General features: G+C 39.6%; 1 protein-coding gene and 1 long non-coding RNA gene across 2 annotated transcripts; one reads left to right on the forward strand and one right to left on the reverse strand.

Annotated features, from left to right (window-relative positions):
• Positions 1-2,139: 2,139 nt before the first annotated feature.
• LOC145908012 (uncharacterized) lies at positions 2,140-3,626 on the forward strand. The gene is made up of 3 exons (XR_014402910.1): positions 2,140-2,240; positions 2,521-2,696; positions 3,131-3,626. It is a non-coding gene; the product is annotated as an uncharacterized LOC145908012 (long non-coding RNA).
• Positions 3,627-5,651: 2,025 nt separating this feature from the next.
• LOC145907973 (SCO-spondin-like) lies at positions 5,652-12,287 on the reverse strand. Its single transcript, XM_082995120.1, has 10 exons — positions 12,165-12,287; positions 10,149-10,309; positions 8,080-9,562; positions 7,779-7,861; positions 7,565-7,709; positions 7,277-7,407; positions 6,765-6,998; positions 6,404-6,532; positions 6,056-6,171; positions 5,652-5,828 (listed from the first exon to the last, which is right to left on the reverse strand). Exons 1-10 carry the CDS (start codon positions 12,230-12,232, stop codon positions 5,724-5,726), a joined length of 2,655 nt encoding a protein of 884 aa, XP_082851246.1. The 5' UTR covers positions 12,233-12,287; the 3' UTR covers positions 5,652-5,723.
• Positions 12,288-14,909: the final 2,622 nt, after the last annotated feature.

Consider the following 14,909-nt stretch of genomic DNA (forward strand, 5'->3'; position numbering starts at 1 on the left):
CAGTGGCACACCTGAGCAGACTGTTCCGATTTTTAAAAATACAGGCTCGCATAAGCAAAGAAAACCTCCTTCAGTGTCAACACATCGACCGTTTTGGTGGCAATTTGAAATATGGTTTGTGCATTTATCTACATCTGTATCATACTTTTTTGAATTTGTGGTTGTTCGAGACAAATGTGTTTGTTAAACTAAAGTTTTATTGCATGGACGCTACGAACAAGCCTCATAGTGAATGCTTAAACACTAAATAACTAATTTGGAAGTAAACATATTTTTTCAAAAAGTTTCGGTGTTTTTCACAATGAAATGCAACACGAGCCAAAAACCTACTACCTCATTCCATGTTGCTGTTTTTATTGAAGCCTGGGTCGCAATCACATCTATAACGTGTGTTGGAACAGACTGAATTCAAGGGGCATGAACTACTTCCTTGTTGGGTGCACTCGTCAACGTCTGGAAAAGCAAACAGTGACGTTTTTGTATTTCACTGTTGATAACCACCAAGAAATGGCTAAGGAGATACGATTTTGCTACAGAAAATATGTACCTTGATCACAACACAGACCGCTCCACCCTGGTTGGCATAAAAAACCTGTAGAAGCCGCAGTGGCTCCATTGTAACAAATCACTTTACAACTCTGTATTCCTGCAGGATAGGACAATCCTCCCCTCCACACGTGTTATTAGTGATCACTGATCTGTTCCTGACTTTGTTGATCGTCACACCACATGTTTGTGGACAAGTGCCCCAGTTTTCCCAATCCGATACAGTGCAGTTCACTAAAACCAAAAACAAATTTAGGGATACCGTTCAACGTTAAGTGTCACTTGTGTTAAAGTTGAAATACTTTGAAGTTGGAACTTCTGGTAAATTTTGTATATATATATGGTACTTGCTGGTGAACTGTTTTGATAAGAGACTGTATGTTAAGCAACTCTATTTGCACGAGCTTTCGCGAGTGATATCTTCAAGGAAGTAAATTTAATTAAGTTCGCGTTCCTGTTCACAAGACTGCGTTTTGGTGCCAGCATGCCCTCGTTGCCAACTGTCACTAATAGACTAAAGCAAAAACATGGTATAGATGCCAATAAGTTACAAAAAGATTTATTTTTGAAATTTCACAACAAGCTACATATTTAACTTTTTGTTAAAATATGATTTATCCACCACAAACAAGTATATATGCAAAGGAGTTTTGGCATCTTACCATCTTGTTGACTTTAGTTTTGATGGAGAAGCAGAACACATTAGGGGCCAAGTTTCTAATCTTGATTTTATTCTTCTCGATTTTACGTAGCTTTGATTTCGTGTTGAATAAAATCCGCTGGATTAATTTTGTTGTTATCGCGTAGAAACTGTTTGAGGCCGACACCGAATTGCAAACTTATTGTGCAAACCAAACTAAATTTTTTGCTGCTTTTAAAGTCGACAAAGTTTCAAACTTGTGGGCAAATGCCTCCGGTCTAACAGTTAGAGCAGTGAACTCTCCATAATTTTAACCCCAGTGTGCAGACAAGTGTCGGGACCAAAGCAAAACCGAAAAAGAAGAAATTTCTTGTGATTTAATGGATGACGTCAGTATGCCGCCTTATGTGAAAAAAATAACGTTATTATTGCTACTGTAACCGACGTTTCGTCCACCATCCGGCGAGACTTCCTCAGCGTCTTGTAGCAACGATATACACTTTATTTTCGTAACTTAAGTTCCCAAGTCGGAAAAGAAACATTTGAACACACAAATAATTTTTAAGAATGGATCATTGATGGCATCAACAAGTGGATCCAAACCACTTCCTACCTTCACAAAGCGGAGCAAATTAAATATCAACAAACTCCTAAACATATTATGTAACAAAAGGGGTAAAATTCCCCAAAATGTGGTTGCATTCAATTAAATAACATCCAGAATTTTTGTAGAACTTGGATCGTGACTTTTGTAGAACTTGGTTCGTGACATGTTGCCAGAAAAATTCAACGCGTCGTTGTTTCCACAGATGAGTCATATGGTTTGGCTTGAGTTGCAATTCATAACTCAATTCCGTCTTTTTTCTTTGACAAAGAAGATTCGAAGAAATTGTGACTCAATGTTTAAACTCTTTAAAAACTAACGCGGACAATTTGATGGTTAGTACATGTTTTTGAGCAAGACTTTCCACAAATTACAAGCAGCAAAAGTTATGTTGAGAACTCTTTGCGTTTGCCTATGTTTGCTTGCAATTATTCACGGGACATCGGTATGGTAAGTACTTCCAAAATTGTATTGATATTATTTGCAGATTATTTTAATACGTATAGATGCAAATAAAAATCACCTTTGGGTTTTATAAGTTGTACTCTCCTAAAGCCGCTTATAATTAGCGTAAATAAACCGGATGAAGAAAGTTTGATTGTTACTGGCATAAATATCGAACTCAATTACGTAATTTTGTAGTTGTACGGAGTGAGGTTAGTGATGTTTCCGTACATCTAATTTTGTCTTCAAATAGAAATGCAAATTTCAACAAAATGTTCATTTGCAGGTACGCTAGTGGAAAAATGCCGGAATGTAATACCACTCCCTGCCTATGGAGGTGGACAAGCTGCTCACGACCTTGTGGAGGTGGATGGCAATATCCCAAAATAACTCGGAGTTTGGGACGGTGCGGTTCCTGCAACTTGCCGAGCCCGATATCATGCAACAAACAAAGTTGTCCAGGTAATGAAATAAAGAGCCGGTTTCTCCTTGTTTGCTGTTGAGTAGAAAATAAGGTTAAGTTTGTTATAAACTTATGAAACTCATCGATGCGACTACAAAACTATGTTGTTGTGTTGGTACTTTCGCCAATAAGTTGCAGCGATACAGATATTAGCTGCAGTCCGTTCAACGCACTGTCACGACGTATCAGTTCACATCAGTGCAGCCGGTGACTGACCACAGTCTTGTCGTTAACTGACCAGACTATTTCACTTTGTGGTGACTTTGCAGTGGACATGGTTACGTTAGGTACCAAACTAAGTGGGAACTTCCGGAGACGAATAACAACAGAACACACTATGGCAACATAAACAACAGAACTTAACATTGTTTCGATTCGACTGAAAACAATCTCAGTGTTTCCTTGTTGGGTAAACTCACGATTTTCTTTTCAGAACTTCTGCCTGACTTACATGACCTAATGATAGAGAAGGATTTGGTGAAGTCTGGCCGTTAAATGACAACCCGGAAAGACCCTTGTTTTTTTTTCATCATTGCATCTTAAATGATTTATCATATATTAATACATTTTAATGAAGCGTGCCATTATCAATCTATCGATTTTAGTTTATAAAAAACTATTAAGTCAATTGACAAACTTGAACTCTGCGCAGGCTGTGGTCTAATTCTCGGAAGATTGATATTTTATGAGCATCCAACTGATTGTTACAAAATTTCAGCTCTCTCATTTCACAGTTCATATATCGCCGTGACACAATTTTAATCGTGATTCATTGTGATGAGGTTAAACTCGGTGATGAATATGCTGGAAATGTAAAAAATTTTGCGGAGAATTTTTTTTCTACGAAAATGTTGGTTGCCCGAGAAAAGTTGAAACACAGTTCGCTGCTTTGGAACTATGAACTTTTTTCCGAAAAACAATGACAACTGTTTAGTGCGAGTTTGCCAAAAAAATGCCCTAAAGTTCGCAAACCAACGTCCAAGTGTGCTTTGGTTTTTGAGGCTTCGCAGTTTAGAAAAGTTTGTTGAGTATGAAAAAGCGGACATAATATAAATTTTTCTCATCGTACAGAGACCCAGGATATCCTGGCCCCAAATCCCGATCAGGTTTTTTTCTACGTATATGGGTCGTGCACTTAACCGATGTTAATGTTCTTTTACATATCCATAGAGCTATAGCTCCTTCATGCGGTCGGTTTATTTTTGACAATATGTCGGCAATTTTGCATCAGAGCATAAAATATGATATGTCTGACAGATTTTCTCCCACAACCTCGAGCGCTTGGATTTCCACAAGTTTAGGTGATTTCTGTGACCACATTAGAACGAATGTTTCCTGTTATTAGATGCTTTGTTACTTTTTGGTCATTGTCATGAGGGTGAGGTGCGCTTGCGGTTGGACTGCTCTGCTGAGGTATTTTCCAACTGCTCAGGTTGTTGAATTTCTATGTACAAGATCTGTTGCATTTATATTTGGGCGATGTCCAAGCTGAGGTTAAATTGTTTATTATTTTTGGTTACAAAAAGCGGCAATTCAAAGTCATCCATTTAGTTCTCAAGTCGTAAAAGAAACCCATGAGCACACAAAGAATTTGTTTGGATGGGTCATTGTGGCATCAACAACTCGATCTAAACCACATCTACCTCACATATTAAATTTGCAATTTTTTGGCATTTTTGGCAATTTTGGATGCAGTTTTGACATCCACATTCCTTGTTCTCCATTTCTTTCCTCCACCACAGGTTGCTGAACAACTACCAAACTCTATACGAAACGGACGCGTATTGCACGAATAATAGGAACATGAAAAGCTAAAACAATAGCCCCTACAGGATTCCTATGTCAGTTTCATTCGATGTCATATAGCTGTGTTCTGCGCCGCAACTTAATGAACATGCTCCAACGCTGAACGAAGAACGAGACACACAGTCGACTGGAAAGCAGCTCATTTTACAGCTTTGCGACGAATCTCAAGATTCAGTGCAATATCTGCCTCCGCAAGAAAAGGATCGGGTTCTAATACGAGTCCATGTCTGTGTTCCCCATCCACAGGTCTTGGAGCATTGTCCCCAACTATTCCAAGAGCTCCAAACACTTTCGACTGGAACACAAATGTATAACAGACTTCTAGACAACGATAAACCTACATAGGATTGCCATTGCTTAACAAAATAGTTCAACAAATGCTGAGCATAGTCATTACGTCCACACCACGTGTAGAATATTAATCATCATATATTGACAACTATCGCTTGCATCGTAGGCTACAGTGTTTGCCACTTTTCAAATCCCCTTGTTTTGTCTCATATCCCAGACGTTTGACGCCACCTGTAATAGTTGATGAAATGCTCATGGTTTGGTGCTTTAGTAAATTTGTGTTAGCAACATATTGCGTAAATAATATAAAACAAAACGTTTAAGATTATTTTAATTTATGATCCTGATATAGGTTGGTGTTGCAGGTGGGAAGACAATGCTCAGTACAGAACTAAATTCTGGCCAAATTAAGGAACCACAGTCCTTTATATAGCGTCCTAGGTTTATTGCATCGAATTTTACTTTATAGTTTTAAACGAATGGTAGCTTTCTGAATATCTTGCCATTTTTAACGTTTGAAGTGCAAGTCTAAATAGTAATTCAAACACTTGTCAAACTTTGATTAAAGTTTTTAACCATCGATTTCAAACGATAAAAGACATACCATGAAAAACCTTGAATATGGACGGAAAGCAAATGTAAACGTAAACTGCTTTGAAATTTAGCATTACTGTTGCTCATATACTTCTACTCCGACTTGCCAAAAAATTTTCGAACAGCACTTGGTCTAGCTGGGTGCCTGATGAGCCACCTTTTTTACAAAGAAAAATTTCCAGGATGTTGACTTTCAAGCTTTGTGCCTGAGTTACTTCTAGAATTCTGTGGGTTACATTTCCCGACGACGAAATAGACGACAATATACCAAAGCTTTATTTGTAAACAGCACATGTTAGGTCATATTTCAATGTCAAAAGTGTCACAGTCTGACGTTAAAGATCTTTGTCATTAATTTCGTCCGGCTTTATCGCGTTGTCTTCATCGTGAGACGGATTTGTCAAACTTTCGGTCTTTGAATTTGCCCATCTTTTGTACACCTTATACAATATATTGATTAAAAGCACTAAATTACTCTGGCCTACAAAATTACAACATTTGGCAACTATATACATGCAAGATTTCATCAATAGAAATTTGCTAAAATATGTAACTCTAAAATTAAGATTTAATCCTTGTGATTTACCCAATATTTAATTTGCGTAAATCAATTAACTCTTAAAGAAATCCGCACAATCATTCTGCTGAAATAAAAATGCTTTTTTACCTTCACTGCAACAAATACGAGCAGTAGGACCGCCGCGCTTCCTGAAAGCACGTAAAGCGCCAACATTTCAATTCTGGTTCCGCCAGACGATGACGGTTCTTTCTTTTTCTTAATATCTTAAACCAGAAGCGGATGATTAAATGTTAACTAATGTCAACTAGCAAAACCTTAATAAACCACTTTGTAGCTTACAAAAAAATGTCATTTTATTTATCGCGCATAGCACAAACAACGCTCTAAATTTCTAAGACACCAAACAACAAACTGTAAAAAGACTTGTTGTTTTCTATAAGTTCAATAGGTTTAGACCCTTCCTTTAAAGTATTGGAACACAAGCCAAAATCCTACTTTCACATTCCAAGTTGTTGTTTTTCGTATATCCAGGCTCGCAATTGCAGCGGTAACTTCCATTTGTGTTGGTGCAGATTGAGCTGGTTGGGCAGGAACTACTTCCTGGATGACTGCATTCGTCAACGTCTGCCAAAGCAATTCTGTCAATTGCACGATTGCATTGATCCACTAGCCTTTATTTAGCCAAATGTATGCCCTATTCTTCAGCACTCTTCATTGCAATGACCGAACATGTTTGTTTGCTCCATGGTATTAGTTACAAATTATTGCAAAATTCTATTTTCAGAAATATTTTTGTATTCAAACCCTCGAAGAAGTATTTTGCCAGTTGGCTCAATGCCTAGATTAAATAATTTACCTTTGTTACAACACAGACCCCTCCACCCTGGTTGACATAAACAACCTGTAGCATTCGCAATGGCTCCATTGTAACAAATCACTTCACAACTCTCAACTTCCTGCAGGGTCGGACACTCCTCCCCTCCACACGTGTTATTAGTGATCACTGATCTGTTCCTGACTTTGTTGTTCGTCACACCACATGTTTGTGGGCAAACGCTCCAGTTTTCCCAATCCGATACAGTGCAATCGACTAAACAAAAATTTGCCCAGCAGATTTTTTAAAGCGAGGTGGTTAATTAAGTTACAATAATCGGACTAGTCTATCACACAAGGTTTTTAAAAGAAAATCGTACTCAAAGAATTGTTGCAATGTTTTTCTGAGGGAAACACTTTTAGATTATACGGCATAACACCGAAAATCGTATCACGTCATTGGTCATATCTTTAAAACAAGAGTGAACATGTTTAATTGCTAAGCATTTAGCACGAGATTCTGAACTGCCATTTAAATATTCCGAGACAGCATACCTTGGCAACACTGAGAGTTGCATTCTCTTTCCTCCAAGTTATCACCAATGCAATCCTCTCCGTTGCAAGTCATGTTCAAGTGAATATCTCTTTCCCGCACCTTCAAGCCAGTGCCGCAAGTTTTGCTGCATCTGGACAAATTATCATCCAGTTTTTAGCATAACTTCAACTTCATTACAGTTATTTTATACATCCTATGTAACAATGCTGTGTCAAACTTGGGCTTCGGGGAAAAACGAATCATTATGGTATCAATTAGATGGTACAACAACCAAAACCATTACTTACTCTCCCCAAGCTAACCATTGGCCCCACACACAATCTGCAGGACAGCAAACATCATTGCACGTTCTTTCTTCCGTGAAGCTGCCATTGCAAGGAGAACCACCGCAAGTTTGCGTCACGCTGACATTTCTAAACCTTGATTGTGTTCCTTGAAACAAAATATTTTATTAGGTATATTTTTAGTAGATACTAGGAAGCACACCGAAGCACAACCAACCGTTTTCGCACGTTTTGGGCATTGTCCAAACACTCCAATTGGTCCAGACACAGTCGACTGGGCAACAATTTTGATTGCAGATTCTGCAAATAATTGTTTATAGTTGTAGAAAGAAGCAATGAGCAATGAACTTTACTAGATTTAGCGAATTAGGAACGGGGAATTTAGCGACTGGGAAAGAAACATGTTTAGTGATATCTGGTGTCAACACGAAATTATATTATGTGGCAAATCACCACCTCCCCACTTAGAAATATGACAAAAACCAAACTTCTTGCATTTCGATTAAATAAATACTTACTCTGACTCGTCTGAATGGCCTTCACATTCGAATCCCCCATACTGAGGTTTTAGGTCAACCTTTCTTGATCTTGATCTAGATCCACCACCGCAGGTAACATTGCAGTTGCTCCACACACCCCAGTTACCCCAGACACAATCCACAGGACATGGGTGTGTGTTACACGGTGTTGAATCAATATCAGAACCATTGCAGGATTTTCCCCCACACTCGAGCTCCATGGAAATTTGGCGTTGACGATGTTTTTCGCCTCCACCGCATTGGACAGAACACTCGCCGAAGTAGCTCCACTCTCCCCATTGACAATCGATGGGACAGCAGTGAGTGTTACAGAATTGTGACGAGGTATCTTCGCCCATACATGCTTGACCACTGCAATCAGCTGCAACCAAAACCTGTCGATTGCGAAACTGTGTACCATTACCACATTCAACAGGACAATCGTTAAATTTGCTCCACTTTCCCCACTGGCAGTTAACCGGGCAACAATGGGTGTTGCATCTTTGCGACTCCTCGGTTGTTCCTGTGCAATTTAAACCCCCATACCTTGGGAATCGAGCAATGTTCCTAAATTTTGTTTGAGCTCCCCGACCACAACTTACAGAGCATTTGCCGTAATTGCTCCATTCTCCCCATAAACAATCAACAGGACAAGGCCGAGTGTTGCAGGATTGGTTAAAGGATGTCTCGCCCGCACATGTTGAGCCACCATGTTGTTCCTTTACTTGCACCGATCTTGTTTTCATCTCATTTCCACCGCCACAACTCACAGAACATTTTCCAAATTCGCTCCACGCTCCCCAGATGCAGTGTATTGGACAGGGGTGGGTGCTACAACCTCGTACGGATGTCGACAAGCCGAAACAAGTTACTCCTCCATGCCTGGAACTTACAGAGATGTTTCTTGACCTCACCTGTGTTCCTCCTCCGCAAGAGACAGAACATGTCCCGTATTCACCCCACGAACTCCAACGACAATCAATAGGACAAGGCTGAGAGTTACAAGTTTGGAATAACGTTGGCGACCCAGAGCAAGATGCACCTCCGTTCCTAGCACTTACGGCGACAACCCTTGATCTCCTCTGCGTTCCACCACCACAAATTGCTGAACAATTACCGAACTTACCCCATGAACCCCAAAGGCAATTTACAGGACAGGGGTGAGTATTACACGAGCGAGACGAAGACGAAGATCCAGAGCAAGAACCTCCGCAAGAATGAGATCTTGTTTTAAAGCGAGATCTAGACTGCGTTCCTCCGCCACAATTGGCGGAACATGATCCGTAACTCCCCCATGGTCCCCAGGTGCAGTTCACCGGACAACATGTTGTGTTGCAAGTCTGCGACGTAGTTGAGCTCCCAGAGCACTGTCGGCCTCCGCAACTAGCACTCGGACTGTGTACCCGGGTCCGTGTCCTGATTCCACTTCCACAGCTCGTAGAGCATCCTCCCCAACTCCTCCATGATCCCCAATGGCAGTTCACTGAAACATCCGTGATATTAATAGTCGAAATGCGATCTCTATAAATAAATAGGTGGAATAAAATTTCATTGCGGTACAATTCAATGTACATATGTTGTCAAGCAGTACTACTAACTTCCAATAGGAGTCTATACTATAACTATCATTTTCACAACTACTTTATATCAGGTACAAGCAATGAGCCAATGATGTTTTTGATACCAAACCGACAACCCTATTGGTTCCCAAGCAGTTGCTTGGCCGTAGTGTGTTCTGCTGTGGTTCGTCTCCGGTCGTTCGTACCTAGTTTAGTACCTAACGGAACGACACCCAGTGCAAAGTCACCGCAAAGTGGAATAATTTCTCTATGGCTAGTTAGCCGATAAGACTGTTGTCAGTCACCAGTTTCACTGATGTGAATTAACAGGTCGAAGCAGTGCGCACAATGGTCTGCTAATATCTGTGTCGCTATAACTTATTGGCGAAAGTATCAATACAGCAATATGGTTTTGTAGTCGCATCAATGAGTTTCATAAATTTAAAACAAACTTAACCTCATTTTCTACTCAACAACAAACGAGGAGAAACCTGTTCTTTATTTCATTACCTCTACAACACTGGGTGTTGCACGATCTCGAGCTTGGCAATCTGCAGTAACCGCACTCTCCTCTACTCCGAGTTATTCTTGGATATTGTCTTCCACCTCCACAAGCTCGTGAGCAGCTTGCCCAGATCCATAGGCAGTCCCTGCTATCACATTCAAAAAACCTGCAATCGTACATAGAGTTTTTGCTGAAGTTTGTAGTTCTCTTTTGCAAAAACATCATAAACCTCACTCCGCACAACAATAAAAAATGTAATCAACTACAAATTCATGTGATTCAGTGTGATGCATATATCAGAAACAAACACCCGTTTATTTACGCTAATTACGTTCAAAGGCATTGCAGCCAAGCTGGATCAGCTTGATGCTAGCGCAATGAGTCTCAATGAAGGTCGGTCGAGCGGTTTGCTAGTTGCCACTGAGTATTCTATTCACCTGTGCTCTCGGCTGATACAGAATAATTCAAATTATAGGTTATTGACAGAATCAAATAGAATAGAATAGAATGGTCAGAAAGGCGAAAGCATTACCTTATAAACTGGAAGTCACGTGATATGCGATATTGTGAGAGAAAGGCAGTGTGGTCGTAAATACCACGTGGATAAGTCTCTAGGGCATCATTTAAGATAAAGTGTCTTATCAAAGCAGCTTCCAGTTGTGGCGTTGTCCCACATGCGGCATTGTAATGCCATTGCTCCCTCAAAACACTTACTCGCACATCAAAGGACCACACACGACCACAATTCCAAACGAATGACGCTGCATGAGCAAGCGCACAACTTGCCAGGCGACCATCACGTACGTAGGGGATCTCCACCACCGCAATCAGACAATACAGAACTACTGCCATACTAGACAGGCCCGACCCTCTGCGCAGTCCCTTTATATTTGGCGATCTCAGGTCTCGTATTTTGATCATTAGGTTCAAAGCGATCCTGCCTTGCTATGCGAAATACTTTAACGCTAATTAAACGGTTTTAGGGAAGTCCAGCTTACAACACCAAAACATGATTTGTTTTTGCCCATGTACGTATACATCCTAAAACAATGCACAAATAATATGAATAAAATTTTGGATTTAAACGTGAATGATTCATCCATCAAATTTCTTTTTGCGATCAAATGTTTCTTTTACGACTTTGTAACTAAACAAAAACTTTTGATGGTCACATTATGTGAAAAAAAACTGATAAACAGAAGTGAATGATTTTGCAGTGCCAGAGTGCAAGAAAGTGTGAAGGAAGATAATTCACAATTTTAATAGAATAAACCGTAGCTTGGACATCGTTTAAATATTTATGCAACGGATGTTGTACATAGAAATTCAAGAACCTAAGGAGTTATACCTCAGTAGAATATACCTCAGTAGAGCAGCCCATCCGCAAACTTACCCCAACCTCATGATACAATGGCCAAATATGAACAGCTAACATAGTCAATAAATTGCCACCAAACAACATTTGGTCTGGTATGGTAACATCAAGCACCAAGCACCAAGCGCTCGAGGTTGTGGGAGAACAGGCAAACAAATCATATTTTTAAATCAGATGCAAAAAATCGACTTACAGTAAAAAATAAACCGAACTCACGAGGGAGCTCGATATGTAAACATAGCCTTCTAGATCAGTGTCTAACTTTAATGTTTAAGGCGTAAGCCTAATTTAAAAAAAATAGTTTGTCGTAACTTCGTTTGTAGCATCACTACTGTTGTGTATGTTATCTATGGAACATTGTAACGGTATTTTTGTTTTAAACAATTCATTAATTTTTTTATTAACGATGGTGCAAATTTTCAAATTAAAAAAGAGAGTTTGCACACCCGACGCTTTTCTGCAACCAGTTCATTGTAGTAGTACTGATGATGAACCCAGTATGAGTTCGAAACGTTTACTTATATGATTATGATAGAATATGATTAACAGCATCCTAGCTTAGGCTTTCCTTTTCAAAGTTTGCACACTTGCACATTAAGAGAATTTCCATTAAATTACGAATTTAAGAAATAAAAAACAATCTTACCATGAAGCTCCACTGTTGATAAATGCCAAAAAGCAAAGAACAAAGCAAAGAACTTTTAAAGCCAACATAACGACCTTGCAGAAACTACAGTAGGCTTTGCAAAGTTGGTCCTTTGCTGCACTCTCATCCAATAGTAAACTCATCACCTTACTAGGGCTTATTTCAAATACCATTTGGCCAATGAGTCATGTCATGCCATTTCATGCGCGTGATGTATTGTTATAAGTTTCTTTGCAATCTTGTGCCAATCGAAACAGCGGAGTCGGTTAAGCAAACGGGGCATTCGACTCACTTCTGCCTCAATATATTTGCTAGTGCGTGGACACAAACTTTCCCAGAGACTGTATTACGTCACTGTACCACAGAACGCACAGATTGATTCAATCTTGGAGTTTCCACATTCACCGTGAAGGAAGTTATGACGTTTGAGAAATATTGAAATTTTTTATTTCACCTTCTTTTGCGGCAGCGAAACCGCAAGTATGTGATTTTTTTTAATCTTCCACAAACTTTCAAATAACCCCAACTCGTTCTTCACGGTCATTTCGTTGAACGTTACTTCAAAGCCAAATTTTTCGATGAGTGTGCGTATTGGCACATCTGTAAATAGAAAACAGCCGTAAAGTACTTAATTGTATTTACAATTTCCGAGTGCAATAAAGCAGCTCTCCCAGGTCCATTCACAAGGCGTGGAATCGCATCATCGTTTTCTTCGACGACGCCACCTGCAAAAGTATATTGAATGCATATAATCTCATTTTTTAAGCGCATGGTTTCTGATGGTTGGTGGAAGGACACCTTAGAAATTTGTAAATCCGCAAGTCGTTTTTTTATTGACAATTAACTATGTGTGTTTTTTTCTAAAGCAAATGAGAAATATAACCCAAGCAGGGTCGCAAACCCCAACTTGGTAAACGTCCAGGTTACTCTGCACTGACGGCTTACAGCAAAGACCTGAATCCGCGTGTTCAATGTGGCTACATTTGTATTTGAAAAAGGACACTTACACATATAAGAGGATAAAAACGATAAAAGCGCAAACAAAACAATGTTTGTTCTATGGCTTACACACAACGGTTAATTTAGCACCCGACAGGAAATCAAAAAACAACCAAACGGTTGAACAGAAAATGGATAACATTCTGCTATGTGTGTTTGTGTTATTTATCGCAAGGTGTCGCCCCGTTAGCAGCACAAAAGCGCCCGACCCATATACCAAGAAGAAAACCTGATCGGGGATTCGTGCCCAGGATGTCCTTGGTTCAAATCCCGGTATGGTCAAAAAAAAAGAAAAAAAAAATTAAAAAAAAATATACCAAGAAGTAAACCTGATCGGGATTCGTGGCGAGGATATCCTGGGTTCAAATCCCGGTGTGGTAAAAAAAGCTGTGCAATTTAAAGCACTCATGTTTGAGAGTTACAACAAGTTTTTGCATTCATAACAAAAATATATGTAAATTTTAATAATATGCTGCTCATTGATCACGAATACCCTCAGTCATCCAACAGAGCCCTCTGTGTCCGCCAACCGTAGGTTGAACACCACTATATTGGATTTTGATCATTCCCAGTCGACTTCAAACAAACCATCATAAAAAAGCAATAGAAAAATTCATGCGGATCGAACAGTTGAAAATGATATTGCAGAGTTCTAATTTGGCTGGCACGACGTAGAAGATTCAAGAAATTTCCAAAGAACATCATCTTATTTGGTATCAATCCAGAATGACAGTTACTGTAATGTCTTGTCTACGTAAAATGTTCCTCATCTGGCAAGAATGTCAGCCAAAACGTGGGTAGTGACAATTTGAACTGATGTAACTTGAAAAGTCAAACAAATGTCACTGTCTTCTGTTCTATTTGCCCTGCGAATTAATTTTTTTGAATTAAAACCAAACAATAATGAAGACTTGCGTTTGAACTACATGCACCCTAATGACAATATGTATTAAAACATCCAAATAAGACTCTCTGGCAAATCTAAACGTGTTTCCGGCCGACTTGTCAGGAAAAAGTGGCTGTTCCAGCGAGGCTGCATTGCCTGGGCTGCCAAGCCTGCAAACCTAATGATCACGATACGTTAGCTGTGATCGCCAAGCAAGGACCTGAGCATTGGGGCGATACTGCCAATCATGCCTTTGCATGGAATATAACTGCGTTGTCTGATATGATGGTAGAGATCCCCTACGTATATGTGAAGGTTGCCTGGCCAGTTTACCTTGGCCACAATATACCACGTGACACCACTGAGCTCCTGTAGCTCAGTTGGTGAAGCGTTGGGCCTGGTTAGCCCAAGGTCTTGAGTTCAAACCTCACCGGGAGCTTGATTATCCAAATCTTGCTCCGACTGGTCAGGAAAAAGTGGCTCATCCAGCTAGGCTGCATTGCCTGGGCTGCCAAGCCTGCCGGTAATATATATATATACCTTATCTTAAAAAGATGGAACTTTAAATAAGTATCGGAATTGCCAAATAGTGTTATGGGCAACAAAGATTTTTTCGATCAGAATTTTACGAACACAATGGTGAAACCAAGGCAGAATAATAATAACGACATGGCATATAATTGGTACTAGGGTTATAAAAGCGGAATGCAAGGCAAGGAATTGGTCTATTTCGTCCCAATATCACTGTTCTGTTTTCCTGGATATCGTGTATCAAACTTATGTAAGGGCGTCCTGAAGTATTTTGATCGGTTTTGTTCTAAAGTATTTGTTTATTTAACTGGACAACAAACCAAAAAAGT

This window comes from Ascidia mentula, chromosome 7 (assembly GCF_947561715.1).
Source record: "Ascidia mentula chromosome 7, kaAscMent1.1, whole genome shotgun sequence".
Taxonomy (NCBI): domain Eukaryota; kingdom Metazoa; phylum Chordata; class Ascidiacea; order Phlebobranchia; family Ascidiidae; genus Ascidia; species Ascidia mentula.

What these genes read in the sequence shown, in the direction of transcription:
- LOC145907973 (XM_082995120.1), bottom strand. Translation starts at nt 12,232, where the DNA reads ATGTTGGCTTTAAAAGTTCTTTGCTTTGTTCTTTGCTTTTTGGCATTT. An exon ending in ATCAACAGTGGAGCTTCATG is followed by an intron (nt 10,310 to 12,164) that starts GTAAGATTGTTT and finishes GTACGATTGCAG; the next exon opens with GTTTTTTGAATGTGATAGCA. An exon ending in CAACAACTTGGAATGTGAAA is followed by an intron (nt 6,172 to 6,403) that starts GTAGGATTTTGG and finishes TTCTGGTTTAAG; the next exon opens with ATATTAAGAAAAAGAAAGAA.